Genomic DNA, 26,111 nt, shown 5'->3' with positions numbered 1-26,111 from the left:
AAAGGAGAAAAAGTCTCTTACTCGCGCATGCGCGTTTTCCGTTCCGGCGGCACCAACATCAAAGTCGCCGACAAGGAGTCGCGCTACTGATATACTGTGCCTCTACTGTGTTTTAGACAATGAGGCAGTAGTGTGACTCAATGGCGGATCAGAAATGGATCTGGTTTCAAATATGAATCAGCAGCCGAGGACTTTAATTATTATAAGATAAAAAGTCAAAAACTATAAAGCTAGGCGCTGTTACGTCGCCGACGTCTTTTTATTTTCATTCACGCGGCACTATCGAACGACGGGTCTTCTTTTCAGGTATAATTCTCGACAGTAGAGGAAAAGAGAGGGAATAAAGGAGAGGCGCAAGGAAAGGAGAAAAAGTTTCTTACTCGCGCATGCGCGTTTTCCGTTCCGGCGGCACCAACATCAAAGTCGCCGACGGGAGTTGCGCCGCCATATATACGCGCGTATACACACACACACATCACGCGAGCGGACGCGCACAACGGTGCGGTACCGTAACGGCGAGTTACGTATATATCCCAGTCGGTGGTTTCCGTAGCGGGTTTGCGATGGTGCCTTGGTGATAAGTTTTTCGACGTTGCGACGTGCCACCGAGTGTCCAGGATCGGTAAGTCGACGGCCGCTGCCGACGATCGTGGCCTGCCTCGCCCGCGATGACGAGGAGCGACGGGAAGCGACCCGTACAGGCGTGGACGGACACGGGCATCGACGATCAATGCAATCTCGCGGGTGTGCCCGCTTTTTGCCCTGCCCTCCCGTGACACTTCCCGCCGCTGCTCGTCGCGTCGCCGAGACGTCTCCGATTTCCTTCCGTAAGGACGACGCGCCCGTTGGTCGTGGGACTCGCACAGCTCGCCAAATCCGCATCCGAAACGGTTTTTTTATTCGCAAACCCGCGGCTGCGGGGGACGAGTGAGATCATCGCGACCGTCGTCGTCGATGCGGCAGATGAAAGTTTAAAGTCGCGGCCTTCAAAATTCTCGCGAGTTCCCGACGCATCGCGACTGAAATCGAGTTTCCGAAAATCGTACGACGATCGATCGGTGTGACACACGAGGGGATATACATGTGTAGAGAGAATGTACCTATTGGCGTTTTTTCGTTTTCATCGGCGCGGGTGCACGCCCATTTCTCGCGTCACCATTAGCAACCGCCGCCTCATAACATCCCGGCGAATTTGAAAATTTGGTTAATTGGGTCAGCTTCGATCTTGCGAGGATGGGGGGAGGGTGCAGGAATATGTAAGCGCACGCGCGTCTCGTGTACGTGTGTGCGATTTTGTGTTTACCGCAATAGAGCGAGAGAGTAAATATATGGAGCATGTGAACGTCATGAACGATGTATCATTAAGGGGGTATCCTAGTGTAAAAGCGGAATTTGTATGCTATTTTGGTGAATTTTTTTGAAAAAAGTATAAGGTTTTTTGAGGCAGGGTTTTCCCTGCTTATTCATACATATTTGGTGTATGCTTCCAAATTTTTGTATTAGACAATAACTATAAATAAGCGCTGCACATGATATTAAGTAAGAACATGAAAAAAAAGTTGGTCCATGGTTCCCATGATTTCAGCTGTTCTGCTCATCTGAAACAAAAAAACCAAAGAGATCTATCATTAAGGGGGTATCCTAGTGTAAAAGCGGAATTTGTATGCTATTTTGGTGAATTTTTTTTGAAAAAAGTATGTTTTTTGAGGCAGGGTTTTCCCTGCTTATTCATACATATTTGGTGTATGCTTCCAAATTTTTGTATTAGACAATAACTATAAATAAGCGCTGCACATGATATTAAGTAAGAACATGAAAAAAAAGTTGGTCCATGGTTCCCATGATTTCAGCTGTTCTGCTCATCTGAAACAAAAAAACCAAAGAGATCTATCATTAAGGGGGTATCCTAGTGTAAAAGCGGAATTTGTATGCTATTTTGGTGAATTTTTTTTGAAAAAAGTATGTTTTTTGAGGCAGGGTTTTCCCTGCTTATTCATACATATTTGGTGTATGCTTCCAAATTTTTGTATTAGACAATAACTATAAATAATCGCTGCACATGATATTAAATAAGAACATGAAAAAAAAAAGTTGGTCCATGGTTCCCATGATTTCAGCTGTTCTGCTCATCTGAAACAAAAAAACCAAAGAGATTCTTAATTAGTATGAGTGTGGCTATAGCAGGTACCAGAATGAAAAAAAAATGTTGAAAATTTAAAACATGACTTCATTGAGAAAATTAAGTTTCGATTTGTGCCATTTTTTTCACCATTGAAGGGCTGTAGAAATTCCAAAAAACAATATTTCGACTTGATTGTGGTAGGGGCTATAACCACACATATACTGAAGATGTGTGCAAAAGCCTGAGTCAATTGATTAACTGGTTTTTGAGATATCATGGGAACCAATTTGAGAAACATGGTTTCGAGAAAAACACGTTTAAAGTTTTTCATACTGATTACATAGAGATAATGTTACTTACGATCAATCGGCTAGTCCAGGGCCATACAGGGGACATTCCTCTTGTTCGTAGAAGTCCTGCAGAGCTGATCTCTCTTCCCTGCGATTCATTCTCTGATCTCGAGAGAAGTTAGTGGAGCGCCGCCCCGAGCGGGCGATACGAGCTTCGTTCCGGGAGTTTGCGTACATCACCGCTTGCTGACCAATACTAACTCCCATCACGTTCATAAGTTTGAAAATTGGCATAAATCCTTTATTGAAAATTATAACTGCCAGGAATGTTGCTATTTCAACAACTTTCACGCCAGCGTGGAGATGTTTTGGAGCAAAAGTCCAAATCAATGAACTTAGAGATTCATTGTACTATGTAACCTGTACTATACAAAGGCTCCAATTAAAATGTACGACCTTCAAAGAATAACGATCTTCCGATCCTACCTAAAATACTAACACAATGCTCTGGTGTGTGCCGCGCGGTCCAACCGCCGAGCGCGCGCCAGAGGTTTTTTTCTATTAGGTGCTATTACTTTGTTAATTTTGCGAATCGGGCTAAATCTTCTCGCAGACATATTTTCCATACCATGTACTTGCAAAATATGCCAAAAAAATTCGATTTTTCTGACATGCTATACTAGAATACCCCCTTAATTCAGGAGAAAAAAAACACGTTTGCACGCGTAACATTAACGTACGTTTTCTTCATTTAATGAACATGTGATTGGAGAAATTAAATCACTTTCTTGAAAATTTTATGAAAAACAATTTGAGTAAATTTGCGTATCGCGTCTTGTTTGTTGATTACTTGTGAACTCTTCCGAAGTGGACATTCGGTTTTGTTTCATTCGCTTCTCTTGATAATTTTTATTTATATTTTTGATAGTAAAAAATTGGTTTACAGAGCTTTTGAAGGATACGGAGTAACCATGAGGCTCACCGTGTGCATCATTTCTATGCTGGCATTGCAGGCATCAGCTATAAGTGAGTAGGAACAATTTAAATTTGCTTTTTTTATTTTAATTCTTGTTTTTTTTACTATAATCTTGGTCCTGTCACGTTATGAATTACGATAAATTTCGACATTAAGATTGTAACTCTTAATTTTTAATTGTAGTACGTCTCCCGGATTATGTAGAAGGTGAAAAGTATTACAGAAATTATTATATAAGTATTTCTGCTTTTTGTTACAAGTTAGTTTCATGTACACCAGACAATTTTGTGGGAAAGGAGTTATACACGGGGATGTGCTATGCTTTTGTATAATCACATGTACATACATGTGTGTGTGTGTATATATAGATATACACTTTTATGTATTTTTGCATTTGCCAATTATATCTGTGCATAGACTTTCGATTGTCAAGACACACGAAGAATTTTATGAAGCATATTAAATACATAAATTGTGCATAATTTTTCTGTACGAGCTGTATAGATGTATTATTTTTATAGATATAGACTTTTTATAGATATATTTTTATAGATTTTCGATTCCCTCACTTTCTAAAATGTATGTCTTTGTACATATACTGCATTAACAAACAATTAACAACAAACAAAATAAATTTTTTCGTATCTCTATTTTTTCTACATTCTCTCAATGTGTCACACACACACACTCACACACAGATACATGCATATAAACGCAATTTATAGCAAACTATGAATGACTTATGATTATAAGTGCTAAAGTTCGCAGTTACTTGTTAAAACAAAATTATTTGTTACAAAAGTTGCTACTACTACTACTGAGATATATCTAAATGTGTCTCATTTGTCTCTGTTTAGATTTACATTTGTGTGCCTTTCTTACTAATTTATCTATCTGTTTTATAATAACACGATTATATAATATATAAATATAATTGTGTTATTAGAAAAATATATATAATTGTGTTAGTAGTCTAGATAATAATTGACACATTTATTGTTTATTAGTTCAATCGCCACCACGAATATCTAAACAACCACCGACCGATGAGCAGCTGTTTCAAGTAGTTCAAGCGAAGATCAATGAAAATGATAAGCCATTTTTAATTGAATGCGAAGCTGAGGGAGAACCAGCTCCAACGTATGTATTTTTCATTTTTTCCCTCTTTATTCTTCATTCTATTTCCATAAGAGATACATAAAATATGTCGCGCCTTTCCTGTTTCATGAGATATCGTATCTCGAACGTCTTTTGGCTCTACCAAATGCATGCGTTATCAAGGAAATGGCTATTATCTAAAACAATTTGATACTAGCCAATTGTTCAAGAACGGAAAATGCGTTTCGTGAGCGTCTCATTCCTAAAGTTCCGTTGCACTCACGTGGAGTGTGTATTCGTCTTACGCAGTGCAGAGAAGTCGGTGCACAGCCGGCTAGTCATCTTAATTACCAAGATGACCTCATAGCTTTAGGATGTATGAAATAAGCCGCATCACTGATACAGTGTCCGACTTGGACATATCGCGGCGACGTAGACAAAGTTTCTGCCGTGTTGAATAAATATCAGAAAGTAAAAATTAAAAATTAAAAATTCGAAATTTAAATGTGAGAGATAATGTAATATGTATATACAGGGTGTCCCGGGTTTTAACCGACAAACTGCGGGAGCATATTCTACTTAGTGGAAATAAGAAAAAATTCTTATATCGAGTTTGCTTAGAAATGCTTTGTTACAAAGTTGTAAACCAATATTGAAAAGGAATATGAGATAAGTAACAACGGAACATAGTGTAGAATTTGGAAGGTCGAAGATGTTTATGTTACGTGTATTCACATGTATTCATGTTCACTATGTTGAAACGATTCAGTATGATTGTTACTTTCACAACAGTAGCCGTTAGATTTCAATCGTCGTGTCAACTAGCAATTACTATCAGAATGCCAAAAGTGTTTTCAAATGAGGAATACACCGATATTCATTTCGCGTACGGATTCTGTGACGGAAATGCACGAGCTGCCGTACGAGAGTATCAACGTAGATTTCCTAACAGGAGAGTACCAGATAGATTTAAAGCAACGAATTACTAATTCAGTTACTGAGATGCAACACAATTTTCAGGAATGTCGCACTGTAACAAATTCTGTACTACGTCGATGTCCAGCTTGTATCGATGTGCAAGGACAACATTTTGAAATGCGTCACCAAATCATTGCGTAGATAATTTTTATTTTTGTGAAAAACTCCGTTGTTACTTATCTCATATTCCTTTTCAATATTGGTTTACAACTTTGTAACAAAGCGTTTCTAAGCAAACTCGATATAAGAATTTTTTCTTATTTCCACTAGTAGAATATGCTCCCGCAGTTTGTCGGTTAAAACCCGGGACACCCTGTATATATATATATATATATATAATATAATAAGAAAAAATTCTTATATCGAGTTTGCTTAGAAATGCTTTATTACAAAGTTATAAACCAATATTGAAAAGAAATATGAGATAAGTAACAACGGAGTTTTTCACAAAAATAAAAATTATGTACGCAATGATTTGGTGACGCATTTCAAAATGTTGTCCTTGCACATCGATACAAGCTAGACATCGACGTAGTACAGAATTTGTTACAGTGCGACATTCCTGAAAATTTTGTTGCATCTCAGTAACTGAATTAGTAATTCGTTGCTTTAAATCTGGTACTCTCCTGTTAGGAAATCTACGTTGATACTCTCGTACGGCAGCTCGTGCATTTCCGTCACAGAATCCGTACGCGAAATGAATATCGGTGTATTCCTCATTTGAAAACACTTTTGGCATTCTGATAGTAATTGCTAGTTGACACGACGATTGAAATCTAACGGCTACTGTTGTGAAAGTAACAATCATACTGAATCGTTTCAACATAGTGAACATGAATACATGTGAATACACGTAACATAAACATCTTCGACCTTCCAAATTCTACACTATGTTCCGTTGTTGCTTATCTCATATTCCTTTTCAATATTGGTTTATAACTTTGTAATAAAGCATTTCTAAGCAAACTCGATATAAGAATTTTTTCTTATTATATTATATATATATATATATATACAGGGTGTCCCGGGTTTTAACCGACAAACTGCGGGGGCATATTCTACTAGTGGAAATAAGAAAAAATTCTTATATCGAGTTTGCTTAGAAATGCTTTGTTACAAAGTTGTAAACCAATATTGAAAAGAAATATGAGATAAGTAAAACGGAGTTTTTCACAAAAATAAAAATTATCTACGCAATGATTTAGTGACGCACTTCAAAATGTTGTCCTTGCACATCGATACAAGCTAGACATCGACGTAGTACAGAATTTGTTACAGTGCGACATTCCTGAAAATTTTGTTGCATCTCAGTAACTGAATTAGTAATTCGTTGCTTTAAATCTATCTGGTACTCTCCTGTTGGGAAATCTACGTTGATACTCTCGTACGGCAGCTCGTGCATTTCCGTCACAGAATCCGTACGCGAAATGAATATCGGTGTATTCCTCATTTGAAAACACTTTTGGCATTCTGATAGTAATTGCTAGTTGACACGACGATTGAAATCTAACGGCTACTGTTGTGAAAGTAACAATCATACTGAATCGTTTCAACATAGTGAACATGAATACATGTGAATACACGTAACATAAACATCTTCGACCTTCCAAATTCTACACTATGTTCCGTTGTTACTTATCTCATATTTCTTTTCAATATTGGTTTATAACTTTGTAATAAAGCATTTCTAAGCAAACTCGATATAAGAATTTTTTCTTATTATATTATATATATATATATATACAGGGTGTCCCGGGTTTTAACCGACAAACTGCGGGGCATATTCTACTAGTGGAAATAAGAAAAAATTCTTATATCGAGTTTGCTTAGAAATGCTTTGTTACAAAGTTGTAAACCAATATTGAAAAGAAATATGAGATAAGTAACAACGGAGTTTTTCACAAAAATAAAAATTATCTACGCAATGATTTAGTGACGCACTTCAAAATGTTGTCCTTGCACATCGATACAAGCTAGACATCGACGTAGTACAGAATTTGTTACAGTGCGACATTCCTGAAAATTGTGTTGCATCTCAGTAACTGAATTAGTAATTCGTTGCTTTAAATCTATCTGGTACTCTCCTGTTGGGAAATCTACGTTGATACTCTCGTACGGCAGCTCGTGCATTTCCGTCACAGAATCCGTACGCGAAATGAATATCGGTGTATTCCTCATTTGAAAACACTTTTGGCATTCTGATAGTAATTGCTAGTTGACACGACGATTGAAATCTAACGGCTACTGTTGTGAAAGTAACAATCATACTGAATCGTTTCAACATAGTGAACATGAATACATGTGAATACACGTAACATAAACATCTTCGACCTTCCAAATTCTACACTATGTTCCGTTGTTACTTATCTCATATTTCTTTTCAATATTGGTTTATAACTTTGTAATAAAGCATTTCTAAGCAAACTCGATATAAGAATTTTTTCTTATTATATTATATATATATATATATACAGGGTGTCCCGGGTTTTAACCGACAAACTGCGGGGCATATTCTACTAGTGGAAATAAGAAAAAATTCTTATATCGAGTTTGCTTAGAAATGCTTTGTTACAAAGTTGTAAACCAATATTGAAAAGAAATATGAGATAAGTAACAACGGAGTTTTTCACAAAAATAAAAATTATCTACGCAATGATTTAGTGACGCACTTCAAAATGTTGTCCTTGCACATCGATACAAGCTAGACATCGACGTAGTACAGAATTTGTTACAGTGCGACATTCCTGAAAATTGTGTTGCATCTCAGTAACTGAATTAGTAATTCGTTGCTTTAAATCTATCTGGTACTCTCCTGTTGGGAAATCTACGTTGATACTCTCGTACGGCAGCTCGTGCATTTCCGTCACAGAATCCGTACCGAAATGAATATCGGTGTATTCCTCATTTGAAAACACTTTTGGCATTCTGATAGTAATTGCTAGTTGACACGACGATTGAAATCTAACGGCTACTGTTGTGAAAGTAAAATCATACTGAATCGTTTCACATAGTGAACATGAATACATGTGAATACACGTAACATAAACATCTTCGACCTTCCAAATTCTACACTATGTTCCGTTGTTGCTTATCTCATATTCTTTTCAATATTGGTTTATAACTTTGTAATAAAGCATTTCTAAGCAAACTCGATATAAGAATTTTTTCTTATTATATATATATATATATATACAGGGTGTCCCGGGTTTTAACCACAAACTGCGGGAGCATATTCTACTAGTGGAAATAAGAAAAAATTCTTATATCGAGTTTGCTTAGAAACGCTTTGTTACAAAGTTGTAAACCAATATTGAAAAGGAATATGAGATAAGTAACAACGGAGTTTTTCACAAAAATAAAAATTATCTACGCAATGATTTGGTGACGCATTTCAAAATGTTGTCCTTGCACATCGATACAAGCTAGACATCGACGTAGTACAGAATTTGTTACAGTGCGACATTCCTGAAAATTGTGTTGCATCTCAGTAACTGAATTAGTAATTCGTTGCTTTAAATCTATCTGGTACTCTCCTGTTGGGAAATCTACGTGATACTCTCGTACGGCAGCTCGTGCATTTCCGTCACAGAATCCGTACGCGAAATGATATCGGTGTATTCCTCATTTGAAAACACTTTTGGCATTCTGATAGTAATTGCTAGTTGACACGACGATTGAAATCTAACGGCTACTGTTGTGAAAGTAACAATCATACTGAATCGTTTCAACATAGTGAACATGAATACATGTGAATACACGTAACTTAAACATCTTCGACCTTGCAATTCTACACTATGTTCCGTTGTTACTTATCTCATATTCCTTTTCAATATTGGTTTATAACTTTGTAATAAAGCATTTCTAAGCAAACTCGATATAAGAATTTTTTTGAAGGAATACACCGATATTCATTTCGGTACGGATTCTGTGACGGAAATGCACGAGCTGCCGTACGAGAGTATCAACGTAGATTTCCAACAGGAGAGTACCAGATAGATTTAAAGCAACGAATTACTAATTCAGTTACTGAGATGCAACAAATTTTCAGGAATGTCGCACTGTAACAAATTCTGTACTACGTCGATGTCTAGCTTGTATCGATGTGCAAGGACAACATTTTGAGATGCGTCACTAAATCATTGCGTAGATAATTTTATTTTTGTGAAAATCCGTTGTTACTTATCTCATATTTCTTTTCAATATTGGTTTAAACTTTGTAAAAAGCATTTCTAAGCAAACTCGATATAAGAATTTTTTCTTATTTCCACTAGTAGAATATGCTCCCGCAGTTTGTCGGTTAAAACCCGGGACACCCTGTATATATATATATATATATAATATAATAAGAAAAATTCTATATCGAGTTTGCTTAGAAATGCTTTTATTCAAAGTTATAAAAATATTGAAAAGAATATGAGATAAGTACACGGAACATAGTGTAGAATTTGCAGGTCGAAGATGTTTATGTTACGTGTATTCACATGTTTCATGTTCACTATGTTGAACGATTCAGTATGATTGTTACTTTCACAACAGTAAGCTGTTAGATTTCAATCGTCGTGTCAACTAGCAATTACTATCAGAATGCCAAAGTGTTTTCAAATGAGGAATACACCGATATTCATTTCGTGTACGGATTCTGTGACGGAAATGCACGAGCTGCCGTACGAGAGTATCAACGTAGATTTCCTAACAGGAGAGTACCAGATAGTTTAAAGCAACGAATACTAATTCAGTTACTGAGATGCAACAAATTTTCAGGAATGTCGTACGTAACAAATTCTGTACTACGTCGATGTCTAGCTTGTATCGATGTGCAAGGACAACATTTTGAAATGCGTCACTAAATCATTGCGTAGATAATTTTTATTTTTGTGAAAAATCCGTTGTTACTTATCTCATATTTCTTTTCAATATTGGTTTATAATTTGTAAAAAGCATTTCTAGCAACTCGATATAAGAATTTTTTCTTATTTCCACTAGTAGAATATGCTCGCAGTTTGTCGGTTAAAACCGGGACACCCTGTATATATATATATTATATATATAATATAATAAGAAAAAATTCTTATATCGAGTTTGCTTAGAACATTGCTTTATTACAAGTTATAAACCAATATTGAAAAGAAATATGAGATAAGTAACAACGGAGTTTTTCACAAAAATAAAAATTATCTACGCAATGATTTGGTGACGCATTTCAAAATGTTGTCCTTGCACATCGATACAAGCTGGGACATCGACGTAGTAACAGAATTTGTTACAGTGCGACATTCCTGAAAATTGTTGTTGCATCTCAGTAACTGAATTAGTAATTCGTTGCTTTAAATCTTGGTACTCTCCTGTTAGGAAATCTACGTTGATACTCTCGTACGGCAGCTCGTGCATTTCCGTCACAGAATCCGTTACGCGAAATGAACCGACAAACTGGGAGCATATTCTATAGTGAAATAAGAAAAAATTTAAACGAATGACAAAGAAACAAATAAGTATAGATATGAAATTTGCAAGGTCGAAGATGTTTATGTAGTGTATTCACATGTATTCATGTTCACTATGTTGAAACGATTCAGTATGATTGTTACTTTCACAACAGTAGCGTTAGATTTCATCGTCGTGTCAACTAGCAATTCTATCAGAATGCCAAAGTGTTTTCAAATGAGGAATACACCGATATTCATTTCGTGTACGGATTCTGTGACGGAAATGCACGAGCTGCCGTACGAGAGTATCAACGTAGATTTCCCAACAGGAGAGTACCAGATAGATTTAAAGCAACGAATTACTAATTCAGTTACTGAGATGCAACAAAATTTTCAGGAATGTCGTACCGTAACAAATTCTGTACTACGTCGATGTCTAGCTTGTATCGATGTGCAAGGACAACATTTTGAAATGCGTCACTAAATCATTGCGTAGATAATTTTTATTTTTGTGAAAAAATCCGTTGTTACTTATCTCGTATTTCTTTTCAATATTGGTTTATAACTTTGTAATAAAGCATTTCTAAGCAAACTCGATATAAGAATTTTTTCTTATTTCCACTAGTAGAATATGCTCCCGCAGTTTGTCGGTTAAAACCCGGGACACCCTGTATATATATATATATAATATAATAAGAAAAAAATTCTTATATCGAGTTTGCTTAGAAATGCTTTATTACAAAGTTATAAACCAATATTGAAAAGAAATATGAGATAAGTAACAACGGAACATAGTGTAGAATTTGGAAGGTCGAAGATGTTTATGTTACGTGTATTCACATGTATTCATGTTCACTATGTTGATACGATTCAGTATGATTGTTACTTTCACAACAGTAGCTGTTAGATTTCAATCGTCGTGTCAACTAGCAATTACTATCAGAATGCCAAAAGTGTTTTCAAATGAGGAATACACCGATATTCATTTCGTGTACGGATTCTGTGACGGAAATGCACGAGCTGCCGTACGAGAGTATCAACGTAGATTTCCCAACAGGAGAGTACCAGATAGATTTAAAGCAACGAATTACTAATTCAGTTACTGAGATGCAACAAAATTTTCAGGAATGTCGTACCGTAACAAATTCTGTACTACGTCGATGTCTAGCTTGTATCGATGTGCAAGGACAACATTTTGAAATGCGTCACTAAATCATTGCGTAGATAATTTTTATTTTTGTGAAAAATCCGTTGTTACTTATCTCATATTTCTTTTCAATATTGGTTTATAACTTTGTAATAAAGCATTTCTAAGCAAACTCGATATAAGAATTTTTTCTTATTTCCACTAGTAGAATATGCTCCCGCAGTTTGTCGGTTAAAACCCGGGACACCCTGTATATATATATAATAATATAATTAAAAAAAATTTAATCAGTGCTTAGAATGTTTATTACAAAGTTATAAACCAATATTGAAAAGAAATATGAGATAAGTAACAACGGAACATAGTGTAGAATTTGGAAGGTCGAAGATGTTTATGTTACGTGTATTCACATGTATTCATGTTCACTATGTTGAAACGATTCAGTATGATTGTTACTTTCACAACAGTAGCTGTTAGATTTCAATCGTCGTGTCAACTAGCAATTACTATCAGAATGCCAAAAGTGTTTTCAAATGAGGAATACACCGATATTCATTTCGTGTACGGATTCTGTGACGGAAATGCACGAGCTGCCGTACGAGAGTATCAACGTAGATTTCCCAACAGGAGAGTACCAGATAGATTTAAAGCAACGAATTACTAATTCAGTTACTGAGATGCAACAAAATTTCAGGAATGTCGTACCGTAACAAATTCTGTACTACGTCGATGTCTAGCTTGTATCGATGTGCAAGGACAACATTTTGAAATGCGTCACTAAATCATTGCGTAGATAATTTTTATTTTTGTGAAAAAATCCGTTGTTACTTATCTCATATTTCTTTTCAATATTGGTTTATAACTTTGTAATAAAGCATTTCTAAGCAAACTCGATATAAGAATTTTTTCTTATTTCCACTAGTAGAATATGCTCCCGCAGTTTGTCGGTTAAAACCCGGGACACCCTGTATATATATATATATATATAATAATAAAAAATTCTTATATCGAGTTTGCTTAGAAATGCTTTATTACAAAGTTATAAACCAATATTGAAAAGAAATATGAGATAAGTAACAACGGAACATAGTGTAGAATTTGGAAGGTCGAAGATGTTTATGTTACGTGTATTCACATGTATTCATGTTCACTATGTTGAAACGATTCAGTATGATTGTTACTTTCACAACAGTAGCTGTTAGATTTCAATCGTCGTGTCAACTAGCAATTACTATCAGAATGCCAAAAGTGTTTTCAATGAGGAATACACCGATATTCATTTCGTGTACGGATTCTGTGACGGAAATGCACGAGCTGCCGTACGAGAGTATCAACGTAGATTTCCAACAGGAGAGTACCAGATAGATTTAAAGCAACGAATTACTAATTCAGTTACTGAGATGCAACAAAATTTTCAGGAATGTCGTACGTAACAAATTCTGTACTGCGTCGATGTCTAGCTTGTATCGATGTGCAAGGACAACATTTTGAAATGCGTCACTAAATCATTGCGTAGATAATTTTTATTTTTGTGAAAAAATCCGTTGTTACTTATCTCATATTTCTTTTCAATATTGGTTTATAACTTTGTAATAAAGCATTTCTAAGCAAACTCGATATAAGAATTTTTTCTTATTTCCACTAGTAGAATATGCTCCCGCAGTTTGTCGGTTAAAACCTGAGACACCCTGTATATATATATATATATATAATATAATAAGAAAAAATTCTTATATGAGTTTGCTTAGAAATGCTTTTTACAAAGTTATAAACCAATATTGAAAAGGAATATGAGATAAGTAACAACGGAACATAGTGTAGAATTTGGAAGGTCGAAGATGTTTATGTTACGTGTATTCACATGTATTCATGTTCACTATGTTGAAACGATTCAGTATGATTGTTACTTTCACAACAGTAGCGTTAGATTTCAATCGTCGTGTCAACTAGCAATTACTATCAGAATGCCAAAAGTGTTTTCAAATGAGGAATACACCGATATTCATTTCGCGTACGGATTCTGTGACGGAAATGCACGAGCTGCCGTACGAGAGTATCAACGTAGATTTCCTAACAGGAGAGTACCAGATAGATTTAAAGCAACGAATACTAATCAGTTACTGAGATGCAACACAATTTTCAGGAATGTCGCACTGTAACAAATTCTGTACTACGTCGATGTCAGCTTGTATCGATGTGCAAGGACAACATTTTGAAATGCGTCACCAAATCATTGCGTAGATAATTTTTATTTTTGTGAAAAACTCCGTTGTTACTTATCTCATATTCTTTTCAATATTGGTTTACAACTTTGTAAAAAGCGTTTCTAAGCAAACTCGATATAAGAATTTTTTCTTATTTCCACTAGTAGAATATGCTCCCGCAGTTTGTCGGTTAAAACCCGGGACACCCTGTATATATATATATTATATATAATATAATAAGAAAAAATTCTTATATCGAGTTTGCTTAGAAATGCTTTATTACAAAGTTATAAACCAATATTGAAAAGAAATATGAGATAAGTAACAACGGAGTTTTTCACAAAAATAAAAATTATGTACGCAATGATTTGGTGACGCATTTCAAAATGTTGTCCTTGCACATCGATACAAGCTAGACATCGACGTAGTACAGAATTTGTTACAGTGCGACATTCCTGAAAATTTTGTTGCATCTCAGTAACTGAATTAGTAATTCGTTGCTTTAAATCTGGTACTCTCCTGTTAGGAAATCTACGTTGATACTCTCGTACGGCAGCTCGTGCATTTCCGTCACAGAATCCGTACGCGAAATGAATATCGGTGTATTCCTCATTTGAAAACACTTTTGGCATTCTGATAGTAATTGCTAGTTGACACGACGATTGAAATCTAACGGCTACTGTTGTGAAAGTAACAATCATACTGAATCGTTTCAACATAGTGAACATGAATACATGTGAATACACGTAACATAAACATCTTCGACCTTCCAAATTCTACACTATGTTCCGTTGTTGCTTATCTCATATTCCTTTTCAATATTGGTTTATAACTTTGTAATAAAGCATTTCTAAGCAAACTCGATATAAGAATTTTTTCTTATTATATTATATATATATATATATATACAGGGTGTCCCGGGTTTTAACCGACAAACTGCGGGGGCATATTCTACTAGTGGAAATAAGAAAAAATTCTTATATCGAGTTTGCTTAGAAATGCTTTGTTACAAAGTTGTAAACCAATATTGAAAAGAAATATGAGATAAGTAAAACGGAGTTTTTCACAAAAATAAAAATTATCTACGCAATGATTTAGTGACGCACTTCAAAATGTTGTCCTTGCACATCGATACAAGCTAGACATCGACGTAGTACAGAATTTGTTACAGTGCGACATTCCTGAAAATTTTGTTGCATCTCAGTAACTGAATTAGTAATTCGTTGCTTTAAATCTATCTGGTACTCTCCTGTTGGGAAATCTACGTTGATACTCTCGTACGGCAGCTCGTGCATTTCCGTCACAGAATCCGTACGCGAAATGAATATCGGTGTATTCCTCATTTGAAAACACTTTTGGCATTCTGATAGTAATTGCTAGTTGACACGACGATTGAAATCTAACGGCTACTGTTGTGAAAGTAACAATCATACTGAATCGTTTCAACATAGTGAACATGAATACATGTGAATACACGTAACATAAACATCTTCGACCTTCCAAATTCTACACTATGTTCCGTTGTTACTTATCTCATATTTCTTTTCAATATTGGTTTATAACTTTGTAATAAAGCATTTCTAAGCAAACTCGATATAAGAATTTTTTCTTATTATATTATATATATATATATATACAGGGTGTCCCGGGTTTTAACCGACAAACTGCGGGGGCATATTCTACTAGTGGAAATAAGAAAAAATTCTTATATCGAGTTTGCTTAGAAATGCTTTGTTACAAAGTTGTAAACCAATATTGAAAAGAAATATGAGATAAGTAACAACGGAGTTTTTCACAAAAATAAAAATTATCTACGCAATGATTTAGTGACGCACTTCAAAATGTTGTCCTTGCACATCGATACAAGCTAGACATCGACGTAGTACAGAATTTGTTACAGTGCGACATTCCTGAAAATTGTGTTGCATCTCAGTAACTGAATTAGTAATTCGTTGCTTTAAATCTATCTGGTACTCTCCTGTTGGGAAATCTACGTTGATACTCTCGTACGGCAGCTCGTGCATTTCCGTCACAGAATCCGTACGCGAAATGAATATCGGTGTATTCCTCATTTGAAAACACTTTTGGCATTCTGATAGTAATTGCTAGTTGACACGACGATTGAAATCTAACGGCTACTGTTGTGAAAGTAACAATCATACTGAATCGTTTCAACATAGTGAACATGAATACATGTGAATACACGTAACATAAACATCTTCGACCTTCCAAATTCTACACTATGTTCCGTTGTTACTTATCTCATATTTCTTTTCAATATTGGTTTATAACTTTGTAATAAAGCATTTCTAAGCAAACTCGATATAAGAATTTTTTCTTATTATATTATATATATATATATATACAGGGTGTCCCGGGTTTTAACCGACAAACTGCGGGGGCATATTCTACTAGTGGAAATAAGAAAAAATTCTTATATCGAGTTTGCTTAGAAATGCTTTGTTACAAAGTTGTAAACCAATATTGAAAAGAAATATGAGATAAGTAACAACGGAGTTTTTCACAAAAATAAAAATTATCTACGCAATGATTTAGTGACGCACTTCAAAATGTTGTCCTTGCACATCGATACAAGCTAGACATCGACGTAGTACAGAATTTGTTACAGTGCGACATTCCTGAAAATTGTGTTGCATCTCAGTAACTGAATTAGTAATTCGTTGCTTTAAATCTATCTGGTACTCTCCTGTTGGGAAATCTACGTTGATACTCTCGTACGGCAGCTCGTGCATTTCCGTCACAGAATCCGTACGCGAAATGAATATCGGTGTATTCCTCATTTGAAAACACTTTTGGCATTCTGATAGTAATTGCTAGTTGACACGACGATTGAAATCTAACGGCTACTGTTGTGAAAGTAAAAATCATACTGAATCGTTTCAACATAGTGAACATGAATACATGTGAATACACGTAACATAAACATCTTCGACCTTCCAAATTCTACACTATGTTCCGTTGTTGCTTATCTCATATTCTTTTTCAATATTGGTTTATAACTTTGTAATAAAGCATTTCTAAGCAAACTCGATATAAGAATTTTTTCTTATTATATTATATATATATATATATACAGGGTGTCCCGGGTTTTAACCAACAAACTGCGGGAGCATATTCTACTAGTGGAAATAAGAAAAAATTCTTATATCGAGTTTGCTTAGAAACGCTTTGTTACAAAGTTGTAAACCAATATTGAAAAGGAATATGAGATAAGTAACAACGGAGTTTTTCACAAAAATAAAAATTATCTACGCAATGATTTGGTGACGCATTTCAAAATGTTGTCCTTGCACATCGATACAAGCTAGACATCGACGTAGTACAGAATTTGTTACAGTGCGACATTCCTGAAAATTGTGTTGCATCTCAGTAACTGAATTAGTAATTCGTTGCTTTAAATCTATCTGGTACTCTCCTGTTGGGAAATCTACGTTGATACTCTCGTACGGCAGCTCGTGCATTTCCGTCACAGAATCCGTACGCGAAATGAATATCGGTGTATTCCTCATTTGAAAACACTTTTGGCATTCTGATAGTAATTGCTAGTTGACACGACGATTGAAATCTAACGGCTACTGTTGTGAAAGTAACAATCATACTGAATCGTTTCAACATAGTGAACATGAATACATGTGAATACACGTAACTTAAACATCTTCGACCTTGCAAATTCTACACTATGTTCCGTTGTTACTTATCTCATATTCCTTTTCAATATTGGTTTATAACTTTGTAATAAAGCATTTCTAAGCAAACTCGATATAAGAATTTTTCTTATTTCCACTAGTAGAATATGCTCCCGCAGTTTGTCGGTTAAAACCCGGGACACCCTGTATAATAAATTATTATTTTTTATCATTTTTTATCATTTTTTACCGTTATGTCCCAACATGACATACTGTTTATGCGCAAGTATGAGATACCCGTTCACTGTAATATTTAATTTATATTTATTTAAACATATTTATTTTAAGAGAGCAGAATGTGTGTTGTGTGAATGACGCAATTTAAATATGCGTCAAAATACTAATGTATACACATGTACATGCTTCTACATAGATACCGCTGGATCAAAAATGGAAAAAACTTTGAATGGCCAGCATACGACGATCGCATTTCCCAGCAACCTGGTAGAGGCACCTTGGTAATCTCGAGACCAAGAGACGAAGATTTAGGACAGTATCAATGCTTCGCCGAGAACGAATGGGGCATAGCTACGTCGAACTCGGTGTTCGTTCGGAAAGCCGAGTTGAATTCGTTCAAAGACGAAAATCCGATTACGTTGAACGCGAACGAGGGTTCACCCTTTAAACTCACTTGCCAGCCACCCGATGGCTGGCCCAAGCCAAACGTTTATTGGTTGATACAGGATATCGCCGGTGGTATCAAGTCGATCAATAACTCGAGGATGACTCTGGATCCTGAGGGAAATCTCTGGTTCAGCAACGTCACGAGGAACGATGCCTCGGATGACTTTTACTACGCCTGCGCCGCAACGTCAGTGTTCAGAAACGAATACAAGCTGGGCAACAAAGTCTTGCTGAACGTTATCTCCACGGGCGCTTCCGCCGGTCAAAACAAGCACCCTCCCGAGAGGCAATACGTTACCAGGAAGAACGAAGTCGCCCTGCGTGGCAAGAAGGTGGAACTGTATTGCATATTCGGAGGGACGCCGTTGCCACAGATCGTGTGGAGCAAAAATGGCCAATTGCTCCGACCGAGCGACAGGATCACTCAAGGCAACTACGGCAAGTCCCTTATCATAAAACACGTCAGTTTCGAGGACGAGGGAACGTACACCTGCGAAGCGTCGAACGGAGTGGGAACAGCCCAGTCGTACTCCGTACACTTGCAAGTAATGGCCGTGCCGTACTTCACTGTCGAGCCGGAGATCGTGAACGCCGCGGAGGACGAGACGGTGCAAATAAGGTGCGAGGCTAGCGGAGTGCCGGTTCCCGAGATCAAGTGGATTCACAACGGCAAGCCGATATCGGAGGCACCGCCAAACAGCAGAAGAAGGGTCACGCCGAACTCCATCATCATCGAGAAGCTAGTGAAGAAGGACACGGGAAATTACGGATGCAACGCTACCAATTCACTGGGATACGTGTACAAGGACGTGTACGTGAATGTGCTAGCGCTTGACCCGGACATCACGCAACCACCCACCGATATGGAAACTGTCGACGGCAAGACTGTACGAATTACGTGTCGCGTCTTCGGCGCGCCTAAACCCGAGGTCAAGTGGATCCGGAACAGGCAAGAACTTACCGGCGGCCGCTACAAGACCCTAGATACGGGCGACTTGGAGATTGAAAATGTGATCTTCTTGGACGCGGGTAATTACACGTGTCATGCTTCCAATAAATTCGGCGAGGTAGAAGCATCCGCCAAATTGGTGGTGAAGGAGCACACAAGGATAACGGATGAGCCAGAGGACTACGAAGTCGCCGCTGGCTCCACTGCCACGTTCAGGTACGATTTTATCAGAACCAATTGTTGATAATAAAGATTGACACTTGAGTCTTTTTTCTTCTTGTTGTTCTTACATTTTTCCTTTTGATGTGTTTTAGGTGCAACGCCGTTACCGATTCCTCTCTAACGCTCGCGATAGACTGGTTGAGTAACGGTGAGCCGATAGACTTCGAGATGGAACCGAGGTTCGTGCGCAGCACCGATTACTCCTTGATGATTACAAAAACGACCGAACTGGATTCCGGTATCTACACGTGCGTCGCGCATACCGAGTTGGACGAAGCGAGAGCGCAAGCGACTCTGATAGTTCAGGATGTGCCTAACGCGCCGAGTTTGCGCAACGTCAAGTGTTATTCACACGAGGCACTTGTTAACTGGATACCCATGGGTGATAATCGAGCCCCCATTCTGCGATTCACTATCCAGTACAACACTAGCTTTACGCCGGATACTTGGGAGATAGCCAAGGATTTCGTCCCAGCCACCGAGCAGACACATCTGGTGCCGATGTCACCCTGGGCCAATTATACCTTCCGCGTTCTCGCGTGGAATAAAATAGGTAAACCTTGTCATCATCTTTTCGTAACGAACGATTATTTCAAGCGCTTGCGTTGCTCCGAACGTGTGTAAAATTAGTCCTCGGGATTTAATGTTATAAATCGATGCGTCTCTCTCGATATTACAGGACCATCTACGCCGTCAGCGCACAGCCACGTCATTTGCACCACTCTACCGGACGTTCCTTTCAAAAATCCGGACAACGTTATGGGCAACGGCACTACACCTCAGAATTTGGTTATTTCTTGGACAACCATGCCGCAGATAGAGCACAACGCCCCCAGATTCATGTACAGGGTGTACTACAAGAGAGACATACCAGGGGAGAGTTGGACCATACTAGATATAAACGACTGGCGGAAAAATAGCCTGCAGGTGGACAATCAGCCTACTTACCAGAGATACAGGATTAAAGTCGCTGCGATTAACGTGAAAGGAGAGTGTCCAACTACGCCTACCGAGGTTATCGGTTACTCCGGAGAAGACGGTAATCATGAACCAAATTTCTCCATCATCCATTAGGACCACTCGCTTGTCGCTAATTCTCGCGTACAGCATATTAGCTCTGCGATTGAAAAAGTATTCTTAATTTTAGTACCTCTGCAAGCACCCGGTAACTTTACATTGAACCAAATCAAATCGAGCACAACCGCTCTGCTGTCGTGGAGTCCGGTACCGGAGGAATCCGTGAGGGGCGAGTTGCAAGGATACAAGATTCAGACGTGGACGGAGAAGGAAGGCGAGAAGAACATGCGGCAGATCGACGTTCCCGGCGGGAATAGAACTCACGCGTTGATCACCAAATTCGTCCCGTATAGCAAGAATTTCGTAAGGATAGTCGCTTACAATCGCAGGTAACGAGATGCACAACTTTTTACTGGTGCGTCGCTCGTAATTGCCGCGTGAAACGTGTCGTTAACTGCCTCGACGTGATCCGCAGATACACTGGTCCCGCGTCCGAAACTTTGAGCTTCGATACACCGGAAGGAGTGCCGGGAACGGTACTAAGCTTCGAAGCGTTTCCCATGGGATCTAGCGCCCTGTACCTTGTGTGGACGCGGCCCGCGGAGCCCAACGGCGTTTTAACTGGGTACAGGATTTACTATCAGGTTGTGAATGGCACCAAACTGGAGACCTTGCTCGAGAGGAAGCCGCATATCATGGATCCGTACGCCACGAACGCTAAATTAGCCGCGTTAGCGCCCGAAACGAAATACCGTGTCCATATACGCGCTACAACCAGGGTCGGCGAGGGCAATGAGTAAGTAACATCGCGTGTTATTTGGAAATAAACGAAACTCCGCGCGCGCACGTAATGCAATTTTACGTGTCGATGAAGACAGTAAATATTATCCGTTGTCGCGTACGTGTTGTTCATGCTTCTTGATATCCGATCTCCGTAGCTATTTCATCGAACAAAAGACACGAACATCCCTACGGCCCGACATTCCACAATTCACGTGGGAAACTGTACCGACAGAGAATGGATACGCAAACGTGAGAATCATCTGGTTACCGAATCTCAATGGTAATCCAGGAAGTCATTTCTTCGTCAAATATAGACCCAAGGGCGAAACGATATCCTTGATGACAGATCCCGAATTTCAATCGAATACTATCGAGGTATGTATACACTCGTTTGCAGTAACCGCGATAATCGTCTACGTATCGCGTGTAATCGCGGAGTTATTTCCAAGCAGACTTGTGCAGAGTTCTAGACAAAGCTTTTCCCAATATTTCCCTGTCAGAGCGGTCCTGGAGTACAACGTACAACTATCAAATTAATATTGCATTTATACATGTACCTGCATTCCGATAGCTTTTTATCGCGATACAATAATTCGAGACAATAATAATTCTGACAAATAAAGTAGAGGAAAGTCCCCGATTATGAGATACCATATCGATTTTGCCGAATGTAAGGAAATCTATAGGCAGAATTTAAAAATGTAATACGTTCTCTTGAAGAGAATTTAATAAGCTTTAGGTTGGTCAAATGAAAAATCTAATTTTAATATTATTTTTTCTGAAAATTAAAACAATTTGAAAAAAGAGCTTTACGCAAGATCGCGAAAGTGTGCTCCTAATATAAGATACCTCGAGAAATCGGTGTTAAAAGTGCAAAATACATCAGTATTGCAAGTAAAAAACTATTAGATATTTTTATAAAAATACTGCTGCCACAGCCTTCGCCAAATCTTCACGATTCCACTGTCGACGCTTCCTCGTTTCTCTAACCCCATAGTCAGATTCTATAAAAATTAAATACACAAAAATTCGTATTAACTTTTCTTTAACCTTAAGTAGTATTTTCTTTCTTTTTATTACACTACATAATCTTCATATTCGAGCAATAATGATCTCATATTAAGAGTACCCTGAATATCTCATTATACGAGCCACATGCCCAGCGGTTCCGCGATCATGAAATCTAACTTCTACAATTAAGCAATTCAACAAATCGCGTATTTTCTGTTACTACGATTCTACTCTATCATTGCATACTGAATTTATTGCCAACCATTTCCTTATTATGTAATAAACAGGGTTTAAAGACTTACCTTAAGTTCCTTTGACATGTTGACAATTCCACAAACCTTTTCTTGCAAAGGCTAAACGCAATAACGAACAATGAATTTTTCACTAAATACATTTTACACCAAGAGTAATAAGTTCATGGTGGAATTAACAGATGGTTCTCACTAGTTTAGCAGAAACCCCATTATCTCATATTAGGAGCATATCTCGTAATAGGGGATTCTCCTCTAAATAAAGTACGCGATTAACGAGGAGGAACGTAAAATCGTGCAGATTCGCGGTCTCCAAAGCGGCGAAGTTTACATCATGTCGGTCGTTGCCGTCGATGGCGATTACTTGAGCGAAAGTGCTCCTCAAGAAATAGAGACGAGCAGCGAAGGACCCATCATCCAGCCAAAGGAGAATGTTGCGACAGCTGGCTGGTTCATAGGTAAACGTTGCTTCTTGTTTTTCCCGAAGAGTTTAGGATTGCATTCTGTCAGTTTGGCATAAAAAAAGCACTGCTACGTGTGTTCTCGCAGGAATGATGCTGGCGATCGCCATCCTTCTCCTAGTACTGATCATAGTGTGCGTAATTAAGCGAAATAGAGGAGGGAAGTACGCGGTGCACGAGCGAGAATTGGCCGCCGGACGCGGCGATTATCCCGACGAGGGTGGTTTCCACGAGTACTCGCAACCGTTAGATACCAAGTCAGCTGGTGGACGCGCGTCTCTCGCGTCGTCTTCTCACCAAGATGGTAAACATCCTGAATCCGATACCGACTCGATGGCGGAATACGGCGACGGTGATACAGGTCGGTGATAGATCTCGAATTTTTGCTTACATGTAAAACTCGTATATAAAATACAAAAGAGAGAATTGCTAAAGACATCTAGTGCGTTTGAAGTGCGCGCCTGATTCTTGATTATTACAAGGTAACAAGTTAGCTGCGTACGTATTGCCAGATATTATTGTTTATTATTGTTACGATTACTTCATTTATAGGCAAATTATAGCTGCACTAGATCTTTTGATATTTTCTCGTGCAAAAAGCATGTAGTTGCGAGTCTCTCGTTTTTGTGTAAACACAACTGGAGTTATTGTCACATTTGTTAAAACTTTTCTTGTCTCTTCATGCGAGCTCTTTCTTTTCGTACGACGTATGCACTTTGCAGCCACGATTTTACATGAGCTGGCATTACTCATTCGAGCAACATTTTATATTTTTGCTTTTACAATAAAAGATTTTTATTTTGAATTTGCTACATATTTTGTTTGCTTCATTGCTTGACTCACTATAGAGGGCATGAACGAAGATGGTTCTTTTATCGGTCAGTATGGTCAGCATCATAAGCAGGAACCAAATTCGCAAGCGTTTGCCACTCTAGTCTAAGGTAAGTCCAACAGATAACGTCTCTTTAAAACTTGCATCGCTACAGCCGCATTTTTTAAAGCAACACGCACGATAACATTGGAAATTTGAAAAGTGGGGAAAATTGTAGGTTTCCCCCTCAACATTTATAGCAAGGATAAGTCAACGTTGAATTTGCCGAGGAGTTTGTCGTTAAAATAAGGGTAGGGTGCGCACTCTGCGGCATCGTGTACAATATCGATCACAGCGTGTAACATATTACGCACGTTTCATGCATGTGCGACGTAAATAACAGGAATTAATATGAATCCGGTGTCTGTTCCAGGACGCTTCACGGAAGATGGATCCTTTATCGGACAATATGGACCTAAAGGTAGACCAGAGGAAACGCCACCCATTCCGACTGGTACTATGGCCACGTACGTCTAACATCTGCAACTATCTTAATCAAAGGCGCATTAAAAAAATACACACATAAAAAAACAAAAACATTTTGTCATTACGGTTAAGGATCTCTTGATCCTTGACTGCTGCAGCAGCTCTGCTATGCACCTTGCGCTGGGCGCAACGTCCAACACTATACTGCCAATTAGACTCTGGTTTTGGGTTTTATAGTTTCTGTAGAAATCGTGTGACTGTGTTTTACGTTTGTTTTTTTTTTTTTTTTTTTGGTAAATTTCGACAAAGTTTTCATGTGCAATAACTGGATACGACCTGATCCGAGTTACCGAAATGATTGTACAAACATTCCCAACGTTTCACTAGTGAATTCTACGTGAAAAACAGCATTTTGTTATAATCATTATCGTTCCTCGTCATATCGCGACGCTGATGAAAAGAATGTCTTTTTTTACGTTTAATTATAAAACCCAAAAACCGTAGGTGTTTCATAGCGTGCAAGCTATTATGAAAATAGTACCGTAGATACTATTCTAGCATTGACCATAATATTTGACAGAGCCAGATTGAGTTTGACACTGTGATGAGAGAAAGTGACGAGATATACAAATTTTTTGCAATGTTCCTGGTGTTTCGAATTGGACAAACACTTTTAAGGTTGCATGTAATTGATTTGTAAATTTATTGATCAATGTCTATCTTTTAATAGCGAGTACTGCTGTGATAAAAGGAATTTGTAAATTGATTCCCAAAAGTGACATCAAAAGTGACGTTATTCAAGTGATTTCTCCATTCATCCCAGCAGTATAGTTTCGCCTTTGGCGTTCCATTCTTCAAGATTTCCGACTATTGCTAGAGTATTTGAAATATCGCTGCATACAGGGAATGTCTTTAGTCTTGTACTTTGTACATAGAACTATATTATCCGCATTAAAAAAAGGTAGATTATAATGTACGAATTTCCGTACTGAATATACATATATACATATACATATATTATAGATATAAATATGTAAAATTGTCCACTGCGTGCAGTCTTATTAAGAGTGCACAAATATATAACGTGCGATACATCACTCGTACAGTTGTTACATACAGTTACATGCAAACTTAAAAATTATGGAAATAATATATAACGATGGTGTCACAATCTGGCTTGGACTGATTTTAACTTTAATCTTCTATAGACGGTTGTTCTAAGAATCTTTAGCCGCAATCAATTTTTACTCTGCCGAGAAAGGGCCAAATCTAAATGAACAAGTAATAATCTACAATTATCATGCACTTACACTCTTTCATCATTAACAAACACACGTACGCGACATACATGTACACAGAGACACGGATACACACGAGTGGACACGCGTATGCGTGGACAGTAAAAGTACGCGAAAGAATAATTATGGATAAAGTAATATTAAAAGAAAGATATGCACTATAGTATATAGATAACAAAAATCGCAAGGCCTCTAAGTAATTGTTGCTTTTGTATGCGAGACATGCTTTGATGAAATTTATTTTTATTTTTGA

The 26,111-nt window shown here is 37.6% G+C and overlaps 1 protein-coding gene across 3 annotated transcripts; it reads left to right on the top strand.

Annotated features, from left to right (window-relative positions):
• LOC105284967 (neuroglian) lies at positions 1-25,992 on the top strand. 3 transcript variants are annotated; one of them, XM_026973350.1, is made up of 14 exons: positions 1-622; positions 3,359-3,438; positions 3,572-3,595; positions 4,396-4,528; positions 18,319-19,734; positions 19,833-20,293; positions 20,420-20,779; positions 20,888-21,146; positions 21,233-21,553; positions 21,696-21,915; positions 23,104-23,260; positions 23,352-23,624; positions 24,112-24,204; positions 24,508-25,992. In XM_026973350.1, exons 2-13 carry the CDS (start codon positions 3,384-3,386, stop codon positions 24,201-24,203), a joined length of 3,771 nt encoding a protein of 1,256 aa, XP_026829151.1. In that variant the 5' UTR covers positions 1-622; positions 3,359-3,383; the 3' UTR covers position 24,204; positions 24,508-25,992. The 3 variants fall into 3 exon arrangements, with proteins under 3 accessions (XP_026829151.1, XP_026829150.1, XP_026829152.1); XM_026973349.1 differs by lacking the exon at positions 24,112-24,204 and having other exon boundaries at positions 24,508-25,703; XM_026973351.1 differs by lacking the exons at positions 3,572-3,595; positions 24,112-24,204 and having other exon boundaries at positions 24,508-25,703.
• Positions 25,993-26,111: the final 119 nt, after the last annotated feature.

The sequence above is a fragment of the Ooceraea biroi genome, chromosome 10 (genome assembly GCF_003672135.1).
Source record: "Ooceraea biroi isolate clonal line C1 chromosome 10, Obir_v5.4, whole genome shotgun sequence".
Lineage (NCBI taxonomy): Eukaryota > Metazoa > Arthropoda > Insecta > Hymenoptera > Formicidae > Ooceraea > Ooceraea biroi.
Note: the sequence above shows the minus strand (reverse complement) of the source record. Positions and strands in the feature narration are given on the sequence as shown.

Excerpts from the sequence above, each read along its gene's own strand:
- LOC105284967 (XM_026973349.1), top strand. The coding sequence starts at position 3,384 with ATGAGGCTCACCGTGTGCATCATTTCTATGCTGGCATTGCAGGCATCA. Across the intron at positions 3,439-3,571 it reads ATTGCAGGCATCAGCTATAA|TACGTCTCCCGGATTATGTA; the intron begins GTGAGTAGGAAC and ends TTTTAATTGTAG. Across the intron at positions 23,261-23,351 it reads GACAGCTGGCTGGTTCATAG|GAATGATGCTGGCGATCGCC; the intron begins GTAAACGTTGCT and ends GTGTTCTCGCAG.